At 40.6% G+C, this 17,159-nt stretch overlaps 1 protein-coding gene across 1 annotated transcript in view; it reads right to left on the minus strand.

The window, feature by feature from the left end:
- Positions 1-17,159, minus strand: part of LOC119521156 — a 107,566-nt gene that overhangs the window by 14,572 nt on the left and 75,835 nt on the right. Inside the window, 6 exon segments of the mRNA XM_037819216.1 lie at positions 977-1,603; positions 1,605-3,750; positions 7,014-7,106; positions 7,994-8,120; positions 10,024-10,084; positions 16,576-16,677. Of these exon segments, the coding sequence (XP_037675144.1) occupies positions 1,495-1,603; positions 1,605-3,750; positions 7,014-7,106; positions 7,994-8,120; positions 10,024-10,084; positions 16,576-16,677 (2,638 nt within the window). The 3' untranslated portion in view covers positions 977-1,494.

The following is a 17,159-nucleotide window of genomic DNA, read 5'->3' on the forward strand; positions in this document are numbered from 1 at the left end:
ATGGACCAATTTGTTTTTAAGAACTAGAATTTCATCTTCTAGTAACTACATGGCAGTTGTCACCCTGAAAACAGGAACAAAGCAAAGAAAGTATACTGGACTTGAGTTCTCCTAAACAGGTATAGATCAAGTTAGCTTATTAATGACTACATTTTGAAGCCAGCCATTTTGACCTAATACTTAAATAACAAGCTGTTTAATATTATAGCAGAAGGTACTGCCAAAACATGACAGAAGTACAGCTTTATCCAAAAATCCTTCACAGAATTATACAATAAATGCTGTTTTTATTTAAGCAAGGAATCACTACCTGTTCTAAAATATATGATGTGCTACCCCACCGAAAAAGCAAATGAGGGGACTTATAATTTGCCCTATCTAAAGCTGGTTTCAATTCCAGTGAAGCCATTAATGTCCTTACCAGTCTAGACTGTTCTGATATGCCACCTCAGTTCTGCAACTAACAGCTTCAAGGTTTAACCAAAACAAATTTAAAAGGGGGAGGGAGAAGTTCAGACAATTCTTCAGCCTAAAACTCCATCATCGAAGACGGGCACCAGTGTTAAATGTGGGTAGCCTAGGATTAGGAAGGCAAAACATTTCTAGAAACATAAAGCTCTACCAACTTGTTGTATGGACTAATTAACCTGTGGCTTTTTTGGGTTTTGATTCCTTTTTTTTTCTTTAATTCTTACTCTTATCTAAGTCATCGATTACACTTAAAAATTAAAACTAACATCCCAAGCCACACTGGCTCAAAGGTCTTGAACCTTTCCTTGCTTTAGTGAGGGTTTTGTTAAAATCAGTATTTTATTCCATGAGAACCTTCAAATCAAGAGTTTTACATTAAAACTCTCACTCAATTCAGAGGCAAAGAACAAATCCTTGAGTGATGGAGTGGAGAGATCCTCCTTCCCCTGCTTGGTGGCTGCTTCAACAGCTGCCAACCCCAACAAACCCGGCTGAATAAACTCACCATGTCCCTTCAGACGTAATTCTCCGTTTGTTCATTCAGTCCTTACTACATATTGTAGGATTCCTTCTCTGGCCGCTTGTACCCTGGAAACACTGTCACATGCGTTTTGTATCTTTTCTCTAGTTATTCCATGGGGCACGTGATGAACTTGAACAAATAAACACTGAATAAAGCCATCACCACGTAGAAAACACTTTTATGGTTTTTCTCCTGTATCTACTCTCTGATGGCCTTGAAGATATGAGGACTGAATGAAGCTTTTACCATATATGCCACATTTACAGGGTTTGTATCACTTGTGGATCCTCTGATGAATACAAACACTAAACTCCTGGTGAAGCCCTTACCACATGCACATTTATAGGGTCTCTCTACTGGAGTCTCTCTTGTCCTTGAAGACATGAACTCCACCTGAAGTCCTTACCACATGTCTCATATTTGTATGGTTTCTCTCCTGTGTGGACTGAGTAACCTGAAGATCATAACTTTAGCTGAAGCCCTTGGCACATGTCTCAAATTTATATGGCCTCTCCAGTGTGGACTCCCTGATGGCCCTGAAGATGTCCAGTCTGTTTGAAGGCCTTACCACAAGTCTCACATTTGTATGGTTTCTCTCCTGTGTGGATTGTGATGGGCTCGACATTGTGAACTGCTGAAAGCCTTACCACACATCTCACATTTCCATGGCTTCCTGCTTGTGTGAACTCTCTGATGAGCACGAAGATTGGAAATCCAATTGAAGTGCTTACTACATGTCTCACATTTGTATGGTTTCTCTCCTGTGTGGACTCTCTGATGGGCTTTAAGATAAGAACTACAGCTGAAGGCCTTACCACATGTCTCACATTTATATGGCTTCTCTCCTGTGTGGACAATGTGATGACCCTGGAGATGTGAAATCTGACTGAAGTCCTTACCACATGTGTCACATTTGTATGGTTTCTCTCCTGTGTGGACTCTGTGATGGGCTTGAAGTTCTGAACGCCTACTGAAGGCCTTACCACACGTGTCACATTTGTATGGCTTCTTGCCTGTGTGAACTCTCTGATGAGAATGAAGATTTGAAATCTGACTAAAGTCCTTACCACACGTCACACATTTGTATGGTTTCTCTTCTGTGTGAACTCTCTGATGGACTTGAAGTTGTGAACTGCAGGTGAAGGCCTTACCACAGGTCTCACATTTGTATGGCTTCTCCCTTGTGTGAACTCTCTGGTGAGCATGAAGATGTGAAATCTGACTGAAGTCCTTACCACATGTCTCACATTTGTATGGCTTCTCTCCTGTGTGAACTCGCTGGTGAGCATGAAGATTGGAAATCTGACTGAAGTCCTTACCACATGTCACACATTTGTGTGGTTTCTCTCCTGTGTGGACTCTCTGATGGACTTGGAGATGTGAACTCCACTTGAAGCCCTTACCACATGTCTCACATTTGTAAGGCTTCCCTCCTGTGTGAATTCTCCAATTAATCTGACGATGTGGCATCAAGTTGAAGTTCTTAACAGATGTCTTACACTTGTATGGTTTCCCTTCTGTGTGGACTCTCTGTTGGGCTTGAAGATTGGAATCATGGTGGAAGTCCTTATCATACACATCATATTTGTATGACTTCTCTGCAGTGTGTTTTCTCTGATGGGTGTGAAGATGTGAGGGCCTCCTGAAGACCTTACCACACACCTCACACTGATATGGTTTCCCTCCATGGTGGACTCTTTGATGAAGACCAGAATTCTGAGAAAATACGCTACAACATGCTTCCCAGTTGTATGTTTGGCCTCCATTGTGGGCTCTCTGATGGGTAAGAAGTTGCGATGCCTCTTTGAAACCTTTATTATTCATATCACATTTATGGGATTTCTCTCCGGAGTTGTCCACACAGCAATTAATAAGATCTAGGCTAAGACTGAAGCCCTTCCCACACCTGTCACACTTACATGGCTTCTCTCCAGTGGGAATAAGTTCATACACAGGACAGGAGTTCTCATTCAGGCTCTTAACACCTACCTGACATTTGTAGGTTTTCTCTCCCATGTTGTCTTTCTGATTATTTTGAAGATGTGAACTCTGACTGAGGCCCTCACCATACCCATCTTTCCTATAGTATTTCTCACCTGTAACACTGTGATGAATGCGAAGCGTTGAGCTATAATTGATGCCCTTTCCACAGTCAATACATACATGAGGCTTCTCTCCTAAGTGCAATTGCTGACAAAGTTCAAAATTAGAACCAATGCTGATGCCTTTTCCATTCTCATCAGAGGTTTGCATCCCTGAGTTCATTACACTATGCTGGGATGATGTCAAGTCTTTTTCACAATTACTGCTAAACACTTTCTCTCTTCTGTGTGATCTATGATCATGATTGTGATGAGAGACCCTTCTCATAATACACTGATCACATTTACACCATTTAGTTCTTACATCCATTTGATAATTCTGTGACTCTCTCACGTATGTGTTCCTCCCCAAATTCCAGGGGGCTCTATCTGGAAGTTCTTTATTTTGATTTCTACTGAAACTCTCCCCTTGAGGCTTCATTTCATCGTTATTTTCAGAAATGTGAAGAGATATTCCTGCCCATATCTGACAGGGGGAACCACCTTGTTTTAGTATCTCAGAACTCTTGCCTTGAAGATTTATTATCACATCATGATTTCTGGCTAATATACCTGTAAATTGTTCCCACATCTGCCAGGATATAAGGTCTTCATGTAATAGAGATCTTAATGCTACTTCCTGAAGACTCTCTCTCTCATTTTGATTCCTGTGTCCTAGAAGGATAAGGAGAATTAAAAGATGATAATGAGGACAAGTGATCTCTAACAGGAAAAAAGACTTCACATGTAGACCACATTGGGAGACCATATACAACCACTGGGAAGTCCAGCTTGACATTATGATTGGTTTTCCATCCCTACGGAAACAAGGAGTAGTCACTAGGCTCCTATCCACTAAGTGTTTAATGGGAGTCATTTACAGCTACATGAAGTCTTAAGTATGTGGTGAGAGTTAGAAAAAAGGAGACTGTATTACAACAAACAATGTCACACAGAAAATCTATCTCCTAGTCCACAAGAAACCTTATATCCTAGTCCACAAGAATTATCACTTAAAAATCCTTCCTCTTTTTTGCAGCAGGTTTACGGGATCTACATAATCCTGGTTATTTATAAACTTCAAAACCAGGGTGGTTTAGTAAACCTTGCACACCTGTATGTGGCAAGGAAGTGCAAAATATCTAGAAAAGCCTGAATTGATCTTATAGTGTATAGGATGCCCAGAATGCCCAAGGCGAAGAAGAGGGGAGGTACTCAGAACAAGTGAGAATATATTTTCAAAGGAAAATTTCTCCTCTCCCCATAATAAATCCATAAGATGGCTCCTTTATTTCTTTAACTTAATCATTAACCCAACATGTCAAATGAACTATATTTTAGAGAATCAACTGGAAAACATCATAACCTGAAAAAAAAATTAGGAAATTCATTCCCATAGCTGACAGTTGCTATGGGAATCAAACTTTGGTAATTTTACTGCTTAATTTTTATGAATTTTTAGATGAACCTAAATTGATAATATTACCCTCTAGATTTCATAGATATGTAATGTACATACCAAAAAATGCTGTGGAGCCACTGTATGAGATGGCTCTCAATGACTCCTCCAGGTATTCATACTCTTTTAAATTCTCCTCTCACAGTGTATCAGAATTGGTCTGTGAAATCAATAGAATATGGCAGAAAGGATGGTATGTAACTTCCTAGGCTACGCCAAGACACGTGGCCTCTGCCTTTTGCTCTCCTGGTACAACTGCTCTGAGGGAACCCAGTTGCCATGCATTGAGGAGACTCAGGCAACTCTAGTGAGAGGCCCATTTTGCAAGGATAGGCTTTCTGCCAAGAGCCAGTGAGAAAATGAGGTCTCTGGCCACCAACCATGTGAACGAGCCCTTCTTTGCAGCATATCCTCCACCCCAGTCATACTTTCAAGTGACTGAAGCCCAGGTCAACATCTTGGCTACAGCCTCGGGAGACACTGAGCGAGACTCAAGTGCTCCTGAATTTCTGACCCTCAGAAAAGGCATGAGATAATATTTGTTGTAAGTTGCAAAGTTGGGGGAGTAATTTGTTATACAGCCACAGGTAAGTGATGCAGGCTTTGGATTTGGAGTACCTTCAATACAAAAGCCTAAAAAATTGTGGGAGCAGCGTTGGAACCAGGCAGAAGTTGGAGGCTGGAAAGCATTTTCGGAGAGTATTAATGAAGTGCCTTAAGACTCTGATATTCTTGCAAGCATAGGGGACTACCAGTTTAGTAGGCTGAGACCTTGTCTTGGGGCTTGCCCTTATGAAGCTTGTTACTGCAAATGAGAGGTTAAGCCTACTTATAATTGTGCCTAAGAGTCATCCCCAGAAAACCTTTTGTTGCTCAGATGTGGCCTCTATAAGCCAACTATGCAGGTAAACTTACTGCCCTCCCCACTAGGTGGGGCATGACTCCCAGGGGTGTACATCTCCCTGGCAACATGGGACATGACTCAGCCCTGGCATTGTGAGATTGAGAAAGCCTTCTTGGACCAAAAGGGGGAAGAGAAAGGAAACAAAATAAAGATTCAGTGGCTGAGAGATCTCAAATAGAGTCGAGAGGACATCCTGAAAGTTATTCTTATGCATTTTATATACATATATCCCTTTGTAGTTTTTAGTGTATTGGAATAGCTAGAAGGAAATACCTGAAACTGTTGAACTGCAACCCAATAGCCTTTATTCTTGAAGATGATTGTATAACCATATAGCTTACACTGTGTGACCATACGATTGTGAAAAATTTGTGATTCCCACTCCCTTTATCCAGTGTATGGACACATGAGTAGAAAAACAAGGACAAAAAGTAAATGAATAATAGGGAGGGCTGGGGGACATGGGATGTTTCAGGTGTTCTTCCTTAACTTTTATTCTTATTCTTTTTCATGTGTGATAATAAAAATGTCCAAAAATTGATTCTGGTGATGAATGCAGAACCATATAATGGTACCCCGAACAAACTGTACACTGTGGATGATTGTACAGTTTGTGAATGTATCTGAATAAAATTAAAATTTTTTTTAAAAAAAGGAAATGAGGAAATATTCCTTGAAACTGGAAGTGGGGGGGGGGTCCTTGTTATGTGGTGGCAGAAAATTTAGCAATGCTCTTTTTTGCTGTTGTAGAAAGTAAAATATGTATTTAATAAACTAGGTGCTCTGGCCAGTACTGAAAAGTGCTGCCTAGTTTCTTCTTCCTGCTTATAATAAAATGTGCAAAAAGAAATATTAGATAAAGGACAATTGAACAAAGACAACACAATAATTGTTGGTTTTTAATATCCTGAGTCTGATATAATGATGGTGAATGACGTTAAAATTTAAAAACAGCTTCTGAGAAAAGATCAAATCCAGGGCATTCTCAGGAAAACATGGTCTAAAGATAAAGTGAAAGGCGTGATGGTAAAATTTTTTATTAAGAGTTCAGAGAGATCAAAGGTGGTGCCTCAGAGCACTGTTAAGTCAGATTTATGGCCCTCTAAAGAGTTTTAAGTGTTTGCCATACAGATCCATTCGGTCAAATGGGGAAACTTAAGGGCATTGTCCCTCAGTCTTCTCAGCAGAAAGCAGTCCCTTCTGGCTGAAAGGGACTGGGAGAGGAGCAAAGATAGAAAATAAATTCAGAGTGTTGGTGGGTGGCTGGGTCACGTAGGGCCCTTGGAGGCCACGGTAAGGATTTTGGATTTTGCTGAGTGAAATGGGAAGCCATGGGACAGTTTTGAGCAAAGGAATGACATCACCTGACTTACACTTTAAAGGATCTCTCTGACTACTGTGTAGAGAATGGACTGCAAGAGGGCAAAATTGGAAGCAGGGAGGCAGTCAAAAAGCTGGTCAAATCAAAGCAGAGTAATGAAAGATGGGGCTTAGGCCAGCTGGTAGCCAAAGAGGTGGTGAAAAGCAGAGACTCTGGGGCTGTTAATAGTAATGATTTGGTTCCATGTTTCTCACCTGAATGCTCATATCGAATTTCTGACTCCATCATCAAAAGTTTCTCTTCTTTCCCCAAATGTAATTTTATATCTGGTTGAAAGGCTTGAGGTCCTGGTCAAAGGAAATGACATTAGTATAAAGTGAATGTATCAAAAGCAAAAATTTTTTAATTTTTCAACAGTCTTTGAACATGTAATTAAGATCTTGAAAGGAGATCATACTGAATGAGGGAGGGCCCTAAACCAATGTCCACTGACTTTCTAAGAGAGAAGCAGAGGGAGGAAAAAACAGGCAAGGGGGGAAAGGCCATGTGAAGACGGAGGCAGAGGCTGCAGTGAGGCTGCCACAAGCCCAGGAAGGCCAGGAGCCTCGGAGGCTGGGAGAGGCCAGGAGGGTTCTTCTCTAGAGCCCTGGAGGGAGGCCAGCCTGGCTGACACCTCGGTGGTGGACTTCCGGCCTCCACAACTATGAAAGAATAAATTTCTGTTGTTTTAATGCTCGTAGTTTGTGGTCATTTTTTAGAGCAGCCCTAGGTAACTAACACAAGCTCTAAGTAGTATTTTTCAAAATTCTGATTGCGATTTATTATAATAAATACCTTTTATATTGTAACCCAATGCACAAATTCATAAACATAAATCACTGCATCAAGTGATCCAAACCATTATCTATTTTTATCACATCTCTGTCACTGCTTTTACTCACAATTTTTTGTTGTACATGTAGTTCCTGAGAAGGAGCTATGATATTTCTACTCTCTCCTATTTCATCAAATATGATAATGATGCAACTCATTAATTGATTTCATAACCGAACAATATGTCACAATCACAATTTGAAAATGCAGATAAGGGATAGACAAATTGTCCCAAAGGAATTAGGAAGCGCAGATCTCTAAGTACAGGGAAGCATGTCAAGAGTCCCAGAGACTTAAACATGTGAACACAGAAAGATTCTCCAGGGGCTGTCATTTAGGGTCAGAGGGCTCCTCTCCTCACCCACAGAGAGCAGGTTCCTGAAGGTCTCTACCATCACATCTTGGTACAATTTCCTCTGGGCAAGGTTCAGCAGCCCCAGTTCTTCCTTGGTGAAGACCACGGCTACATCCTTGAAAGTCACTGCCTCCTACAATGCCAAACACACAACACATCAACCTTTCATCAGCATACACTGGACAAAGGCCAGTACTAAGAAGATGGAAGATTATGTGGTGTGCTAGTTTGGATGTATTATGTCCCCCAAAACACCATGTTCTTTGATGCAACCTTGTGTGGGCAGTTGTATTAATGTTGATTAGGTTGGAAACTTTTGATTGTTTCCATGGAGATGTGACAATCAACTGTGGGCATGACCTTTGTTTGGATAATTTCCATGGAGGTGTTATCCCACGCATTCAGGGTGGGTCTTAATCAAATCACTGGAGCCATATAAAAGAGCTGACAAACAGAAGGAACTCAGTGCTGCAACTTAGAGAGACATTTTGAAGACAACCGTTGAAAGCAACTTTTGCTCCAGAGAAGCTAAGAGAAGATAAAACACCTCAAGAGCAACATTTTGAAACTGGAACACAAACCAGGATCAGCAGACACCAGCCACATGCCTTCCCAGGTAACAGAAGTTTTCCGGATGCCAATGGCCTTTATCCAGTGAAGTTACCCTATTGTTGATGCCTTACCTTGGACGTTTTATGGCCTTACGACTGTAACCCTGTAACCAAATAAATCCCCTTTATAAAAGCTAATCCATTTCTGGTGTTTTGCAACATGGCAGCATTAGCAAAACAGAACATGTGGGAAGCTGTTCAGGATCCTGGGGAGTCTGAGTCAACTCCAAGTAATTTCCTCCTCTTCCCTATTCCACACATGACTTTTCCATAATTACTTCCAAAGTTTGTGCAATTAAAAAATAATCCCTGTATGTTTTATTTTGTGTCCCTGTTGAGCATTCCTACAGTCAGTTCCCTGGAACTGTAATTTTTGGATCATGGAGTACGGGCATTTCAGTTTCATGATACTTTCAAATTGTCCCAGAAACGATGGATCAATTTAGGTTCAACAGGGTATGAGAATTTCTATCGTTCCTGTCTCACTCATACACTCACTAAGCCTGGGTAATGTCACTGTGTTACCCTTTGACAAACCAAAATGCCTTCAGTCACCCTTCCTGGGGAGTTATACAAATCATTCTCTGTGTTCTCGAGGCACATACTATCTACCTGTGACAACCATCTATGAGAGCATTCAGAGTGCTGAAGTTAAGACCACACTTTTTGAACCACACCACCTCAGATTCAGTTCCAAAGCTCTGCCTCTTACTAACCATGAAACCTTAGAAAATTTCATAAAATCTCAATTTGTTCATCTGCATAATGGTACCCACCTCAAAAGATTCTTCTACAGATTTAATGAATGAACATATAAGGTTCTTAGAAATCCATTGTCCAGTTTGGTAGACACTAGCTATATGCATTTATGTACATTTAAACTCACATAAAAATAAAACAAAATTAAAAATTCAGTTTCATGGTTATACTAGCCACATTAATCAAAAGAAAGTAGAAATGGCTAAATTAATATAAAAATGTAATCATACACTTTGCATTCCAGCCACCAAACATTCTCCTGGTCATTTATTCCAGAGAAATAAAAACACATCCACAGAAAAACCTTTACATGACTGTCCATTACCATTTGATTCTAAATGGCCAAAAAACTGGAACGTCCCCAAGCCCTTCAATGGGAGAATGGTTAAACAGACCATGTTACATCAGAGTAAGGTAAAATTAATTTCATCTTTTGATATCTATGTCTTTTTGCACTACTGTGTGTGAAAAGAAGATGATAAAACAACTACTAAAAAGAAAACATAAGCTACACATAAAAACAAAAAACAATATATAAAAAGGCAAATAACTAGCATGTAACAAATACTTTTTGTCCTCCTTTATCTTTCACAATTAAGAGAGAAAAATGACTAATCTGAGAAAAGTGATGTCATGTTATGAGACAAAAGTCAAAAGAAAACTCACCTGAAACCTGGTCATTTTCTTTTGCTCCTCTGGAGGACATAAGAGTCCTGGACAGGCAGACCTGGGAATGGAGAAAGGAGCCATGAGATACAGGGCCTCATCAGTATGAATTTTTTAGAAAAGGGACTCATCCTTCAGCCTACTTCTCAACCAGAGGCCCTCAAGCAGTGAACAACCTGCCCAACTCTAAGCAGCAAGCCTAACACAAGAGCCTCTTACAGCTCCCAGGGCTACCATTCTCATCCTGGGCATCGAAGGAAATAAAATTTGGTGGAATGTACTGCCTAAAAGAGTGGACTCTGGAGCAAATAGGTCTACAGTCAAATCCTGGTACTGCTACTAAGTGACCCAGGTTAAGTTAATTGATGTCCCTGTGCTCAAGTCTGTCACCTGCAAAATAAGAATTGTGTTTACTTCACAGGGCTGTTGTGCACATCAAATGTGGAAGTAGGTGGAAAACTGATTTCTCTGCAGTTGTAGAAGAGCAGATTGTCGAGAATCATAACATTGTCCTTGATGATGTCTTTTGTAACCACTTTTAAAAATTCAGGTTATTTTTTCATATTTTTGAGCCACTTGTATTTCCTCTCCAGAAAAGTGCCTGGCCATGTCTTTTGCTCATTTTTTAATTGGGTTGTTTGTCTTTCTGTTGTTGAGTTGTAGGATTCCTATATATTCAGGATATTAAATCCTTATGTGGTATGTAGTTTCCAAATACTGGTTCTCATTGCGTAGGCTGCCCTTTTACTTTTCTGACAAAGTCCTCTGATGTACAAAGTGTTTAATTTTGAGGAGATCCCATTTGTCTATTTATTCTTTCCTTGCTCATGCTTTGGGTGTAAGGTCTAAGAAACCACTCCTAACCCAAGATCTTTAAGATCTTGCCCTACGTTTTCTTCTAAGAGTCTTATGGTCTTAGTGCTAATGTTTAGGTCTTTGATCTATTTCAAGTTAATTTTTGAATAAGGTGTGAGATAGGAGTCCTGTTTCATTCTTTTGGATATGGTTATCCAGTTCTCCAAACACTATTTATTGAAGAGGCTGCTCTGTCCCAGTTGCTTTGGCTTGCCTGCCTTATCAAAGATCAATTTTCTGTAGATGACTCCTGGAGATTAACCTGGATCTGGCATCAAGGGATTGAGAAAGTCTTCTTGGCCAAAAAGAGGAAGACAAATGAACAAAAATAGTTTCAGTGGCTGAGATATTTCAAATGGAGTCAAGAGGACATTCTGGAGGTTATTCTTGTGTGTTATATAGATATCCCTTTTTAGTTTTTAGTATATTGGAAAAGCTAGGAGAAAATACCTGAAACTGTTGAACTGCAACCTAGTAGCTTTGAATCTTGAAGATGACTGTATAACTATATAGCTTACACTGTATGACCACGTGATTGTGAAAACCTTGTGGCTCACACTCCGTTTATCCAGTGTAGGGACAGATGAGTAGAAAAATGGGGATAAAAAGTAAATGAATACCAGGATGTGATGGGGTGTGTGTGATGTTCTGAGTGTTCTTTTTTACTTTTCATTTTTATTCTTATTCTTTTTGTGGTAATGAAAATGTTCAAAAATGAATTGTGGTGATGAATGCACAACTATATAATACAACCTCTTTTGTTGCTCAGATGAGGCCTTTCTCTCTCTAAGCCCAACTCTGCAAATAAATTCATTCCCCTCCCCCGGATGTGGGACATGACTCCCAGGGGAGTGAGTCTCCCTGGCCACATGGGACACATCGCCCAGAAATGTGCACAGCCCTTGCATTAAGGGATTAAGAATGTGTTCTTGACCAAAAGGGGGAAAAGCATAGTAACAAAATAAGGTTTCAGTGGCTAAGAGATTTCAAATAGAGTCAAGAGGAAATTCTGGAGGTTACTCTTAAGCAATCTTCAGCTAAATATTCCAAATGGCTACAGTATGTCAAGCCCTAACTAACAGTAGTTCTGAAAATATGAAAGAATACCTACGGCCCTGTATGCACTCTATAAAAGTTGTCACTCACTAAGTTTATTTTCAGACAATGACTATTAAGTGCAATACACGGTCTTGGACTGCATCTAATAATGGAGGATAAAAGGCCCAAAGGGACATTATTAGGACATACGAAAAACCAGAATAAAGACTGCAAGCTTTATATCAATGTTAAAGTTCTTGAACTTGAAAACTGTACTTAAGGTGGTTACGTGTATGATTATTCTTTATGGTCATTAAATAATGATAATATTGAATATTAATATTTGTTCAGATGTAGGTTAGAGCTAAATTACAAAGAAAGAGTTGGGGGATCAGAGAAAAACATCTGCGTATCACCTACAATCCCTGGTTTCCTTTTTCTTGGGCTGGACATATACTGTATTCCATTATTCAGAATTAATATGAATTGAGCACTCAGTGTGTGCTAGGAATTATCCAACACATTTTATATACATAACTTTTTCTAATCCTTACAACCATGTGAGGTGGATACTAACATGATCCCTAAATTACCAGTTAGGATACTAACATGATCCCTAAATTACCAGTTAGGAAACTGAGGCACAGGGGGGTTCACTGAACTATCCCAAGTTATCCATCCAGTAGGGACCAGAGATAAGTTTCAACCCTGGGCAGTCCAGATCTAGTCCCTGAATCTTTTCTTTTTTTAAAACCTTTTATTTGTAACTAATTTGAAACTAAATAGGAAAGCTATAAAAATAGTATAGCTTCACCTAATGTTCACATCTCATATAACTATTGTAAAGTGATTCAAACCTGGATGTTTACATTGGTACAATACTATTAACTAAACTTCAAAACTTACTTCAGTTTTGTCAGTTTTTCTCCTAACAGCTTTTTTCTCTTCCAGGATCCTTTCCAACATCCCACACTGCATTTAGTTACTTCTCCTTAGTCCTTCCCCAATCTCTAAGTTTCTCAGTCTTTACTTGTTTTTAATGCCTTGGCTAACTTTTGGCCAACAAGATTATTCCAGAATCAGGATGCCAGGGTTTCTTTTCTTTTTTTTTTTTCTTTTTTTTATTATTTTTTTATCTTCATTTTATTGAGATATATTCACATACGCAGTCATACAAAACAAATCGTACATTCGATTGTTCACAGTACCATTACATAGTTGTACATTCATCACCTAAATCAATCCCTGACACCTTCATTAGCACATGCACAAAAATAACAAGAATAATAATTAAAGTGAAAAAGAGCAATTGAAGTAAAAAAGAACACTGGGTACCTTTGTCTGTTTGTTTGTTTGTTTCCTTCCCCTATTTTTCTACTCATCCATCCATAAACTAGACAAAGGGGAGTGTGGTCCTTACGGCTTTCCCAATCCCATTGTCACCCCTCATAAGCTACATTTTTATACAATTGTCTTCAAGATTCATGGGTTCTGGGTTGTAGTTTGATAGTTTCAGGTATCCACCACCAGCTACCCCAATTCTTCAGAACCTAAAAAGGGTTGTCTAAACTGTGCGTAAGAGAGCCCACCAGAGTGACCTCTCGGCTCCTTTTGGAATCTCTCTGCCACTGAAGCTTATTTCATTTCCTTTCACATCCCCCTTTTGGTCAAGAAGATGTTCTCCATCCCACGATGCCAGGTCTACATTCCTCCCCGGAAGTCGTATTCCACGTTGCCAGGGAGATTCACTCCCCTGGGTGTCTGATCCCATGTAGTGGGGAGGGCAGTGATTTCACCTTTCACGCTGGCTTAGCTAGAGAGAGAGGGCCACATCTGAGAAACAAAGAGGCATTCGGGAGGAGGCTCTTAGGCACAATTATAGAGAGGCCTAGCCTCTCCTTTGGCTGCCAGGGTTTCAATTCTGGCACTGTCAGTTATTGCCTGAGTGACCTTTATAAATCAATTATCTTCTTGTGCTTCATCTGTAACAAAGGGTTACTTTTAGGAATAAATGAGTTAATACAGGAAATGTACTGGAAACTCTGCCTGACTCACAGAAGCTCACAATAAATGTTAACTATTGTTATTATCACCCTTGATATTCCTTGATATTATGACCTGGAGAACAGTACAGAAATGATGTATTAGTCCTGCTTTGTTCCTATGTAAACTTGCTTTTAGACATGTAAGAATAATCCACAGTTTATCAAGTTTTGAATCCTGTGCCAAAGCAATGGCTTCTGTATCCAGTCAAAAGTGAGGGAGATAAAGGGCAAGAACTAGATGTATGGATCATTTTTATTCTGTTTTGTCACCTAAAATCTATTTTCAGGAATCCAGGAAACTCTCTCTCAGAGCTGCAGGTTGTCTCTACATCCAGCTGCCAACTGAACAAATGCACCAACCACCAACACTTTCCTGAATAACATCTCTCTGCCAACCCTGTCACAAGTTAAATTCCAAAGAAGCAAACAAAATTCATCATCTTCCATTATCTAACTGCAGCTCTTTTGAGTCCCCTAGCTTTCTTAGGTAATTACTGTCCTTCTGGTTATCACTTAAAAACCCTTGAGTTGCTAATGTCCCCTCCCCTTTGGACCCCATGTATTTACAGTAATCTATTTTAAGTCCTCTTGACTCAAAGACTGAGCTTTGTATTAAAATAGTCAAGCAAAAAAAAGGTGGTGGTGGAGGGCTGATGAAGACAACACAAGGACCAGAGTTGACGGTTACATGAGAACTCATTAAGTCATCCTCTCCACATTTGTATATGTTGGGAAATTTTCATAATCGTAATTTACCAAACATAAGTAAGTATGATTCGAATTCCTGAAAACAGAGAAAGACATATATACACAGAAACAACTAAAGAGGAAAACATTTTTACAATTATCCATACCATCTGTGATTATAGATAATTTTACGCTTCTTCCTCAGATAATTTTCAAATTCTCTGTATGAGCATGCATTATTTCTATAATCAGAATACAAACTATAATGTCATGTAAAATATGAAATTGATTGAATGAGCACACACTTTAGGTCCTCTACTTAAAAGTCCCAAATTACCTTCCTAATTTATTACCAAATAACACTCCCTCCCTCCAATAGGGATTCCCATTTCTTAGGTCTGAAGGAGAATGTGGCATAAAGGCATAATTTCAGACAGTCCAAGTTCAAATCCTAGTCCATCCTCTTTCCTGATGTTTGATTTTGGGCAAATAATTTAAAGTCCTTCCATATCATCTGTAAAACAGGGACATTAATCATACTAAATCCCAAGTCTGTTATGAGCATTAAGTACTTGATGCTTACAAAGCCCTCACATTACCTGTAACTCATCATGTTAATCAATTATTACTACTCATTCATCAACATAAGTTCCATCCAATCGGTTTATTTTACAAATATTAAAACATTTCCCCAGCAGAAGAATTTGCTAATGAGTGAAACAATCTGTCCTACTGATGTAAGAAATGATACCCGGCATGTTAGGACTTCTCATGGTGGGAAGATGTTAGGTTAGAATTAGGGCAGTGCCTAGCTGCTGAGGAAAAGGCAAATTACAAGAAGCTGCCAGGCCCCAAGGAGAAAGAGATCTCCGACAAGAACAGCAATAATCAGCACCTCGGATCAATAAACTCCGCCTGAGTGAGTCATCTACAGTTAAGCATCAAGGAAGGAGGAAAAAGGGGAGGGTGGTAAGATAGTCAATAAAAGTTACAAAAGCAACAAATATCTATAAAAGCAGACTGACCCACAGTGCCAGGGGTCATCTTTCACCCCTTTTCTAGCCTGAGTGTCCTCATGTGCTTTCACATGCGTTCTTAAAAATCCTTCTACCGCTCACTCTACCTGTGCTGTGCCCTTGAACTCTTTCTCGGAGCATGGCCAAGAACCTAGGAACCCAAATCCGGAAACATTTCCAGGACCCAAGGGGTCACTCCCTCCTCCTCTCTGCAGCCCTCTTCGAGGAGCTGATCAGGGCCGACGGCGCACAGCAGGCTGGAGATAACACGACTGTGTCTGTTGCCCAGGAAAATCACAGTGGGCGAGACCTACTCCTCACTTGTAAAAAAACGGGGAAGACGAAAATCATGAGGAATCCCGGAGCAGCCCCACTTAATGCAGGAATCAGAGAACGACCGGTGGCGCAACAGCTGAGTTCCGACACCACCCCAAAAGCTTTCAGGGACGGAGCGCTTCTCGAGAAGAAATAAGAATGGTAACAACCGACCGGTTTATAGTGTGCGCCAGGGTCGGTTCTAACCATTTTTCCATCTATTCGGGTAATTTCCACAACACCCTACTAGCTAGTTACTACTATCAACCCCATTTTCCAGCGGAAAAACGGAGAAATTAATTCTTCCAAGATAATATCGCCGTAGGCAGCAGAGGGTGTGGAAGGTGCGGGGAGGCTACACGGGATTGCGGAGCGCCAGGAAGATCCTGAACCCGGGCAAGTACGACCCGGACCTGCTCCCAACCTGCGGCCGCGCAAACCTCCGGAAACGCCAAGGGGCGCAAAATGCTGTCCCCGCCACCTGGCAGCGCCCTCCACCGCTAGCCGCGGTTTCTCGAGGGCGAGGGTCAACATCTGGGACCTCACGTCCCGGCCAGGAAAGCTCGGACAGAACGCGGAGGGAAGCGCTAACTCACCGTCCGAAAGGGATCGACAGTACCAGCCTTGCTCTCCTGCAGCGGAAGTGCCTGGCACAGGCCGCAGCTCCCGGAATACAATTCCCAGAATTCTCGCGAGAACTGGGGCCACAGCCCGGCCCTCCGGCCGCATAAATTCCTTAGACTCGGCGCAGCTCCAGGACTACAATTCCCAGAAGCACCGATAACAGCGACAGTCAGCCCCGTTCCCTGAAGCGGAAGTGCCTTGGAAATTACGCAGCTCCACAACTACAATTCCCACAAGCCTCAGCAACATAGCACGTACACTAGATTACCGCTATTTTTTGTAACATGAACTGGTTTAGTTCACAGTTCACAGATGCTATTGGCGCCTTGTCCTTCTTTTCTCTCTCTTTTCGTTTTTCTGGGTTTCTTTTTATTTTTCAGTTTCACTCTTTCCACACCCCCTCCCTCCCTCCGTTTTTTCCTTCCTTCTTTTTTCCTTTTTTCTCAGTTTTTTAATTACCGTACTAAGTACGACTGTAAAGTAAATATGGCCATATAGGAAAGAAAAGAGAAGCATGCAATCAGAAAGAAAATCGCTTACTAACTTGGAAATGATA

The sequence above is a fragment of the Choloepus didactylus genome, chromosome 27, assembly GCF_015220235.1.
Source record: "Choloepus didactylus isolate mChoDid1 chromosome 27, mChoDid1.pri, whole genome shotgun sequence".
In the NCBI taxonomy this organism is placed as follows: domain Eukaryota; kingdom Metazoa; phylum Chordata; class Mammalia; order Pilosa; family Megalonychidae; genus Choloepus; species Choloepus didactylus.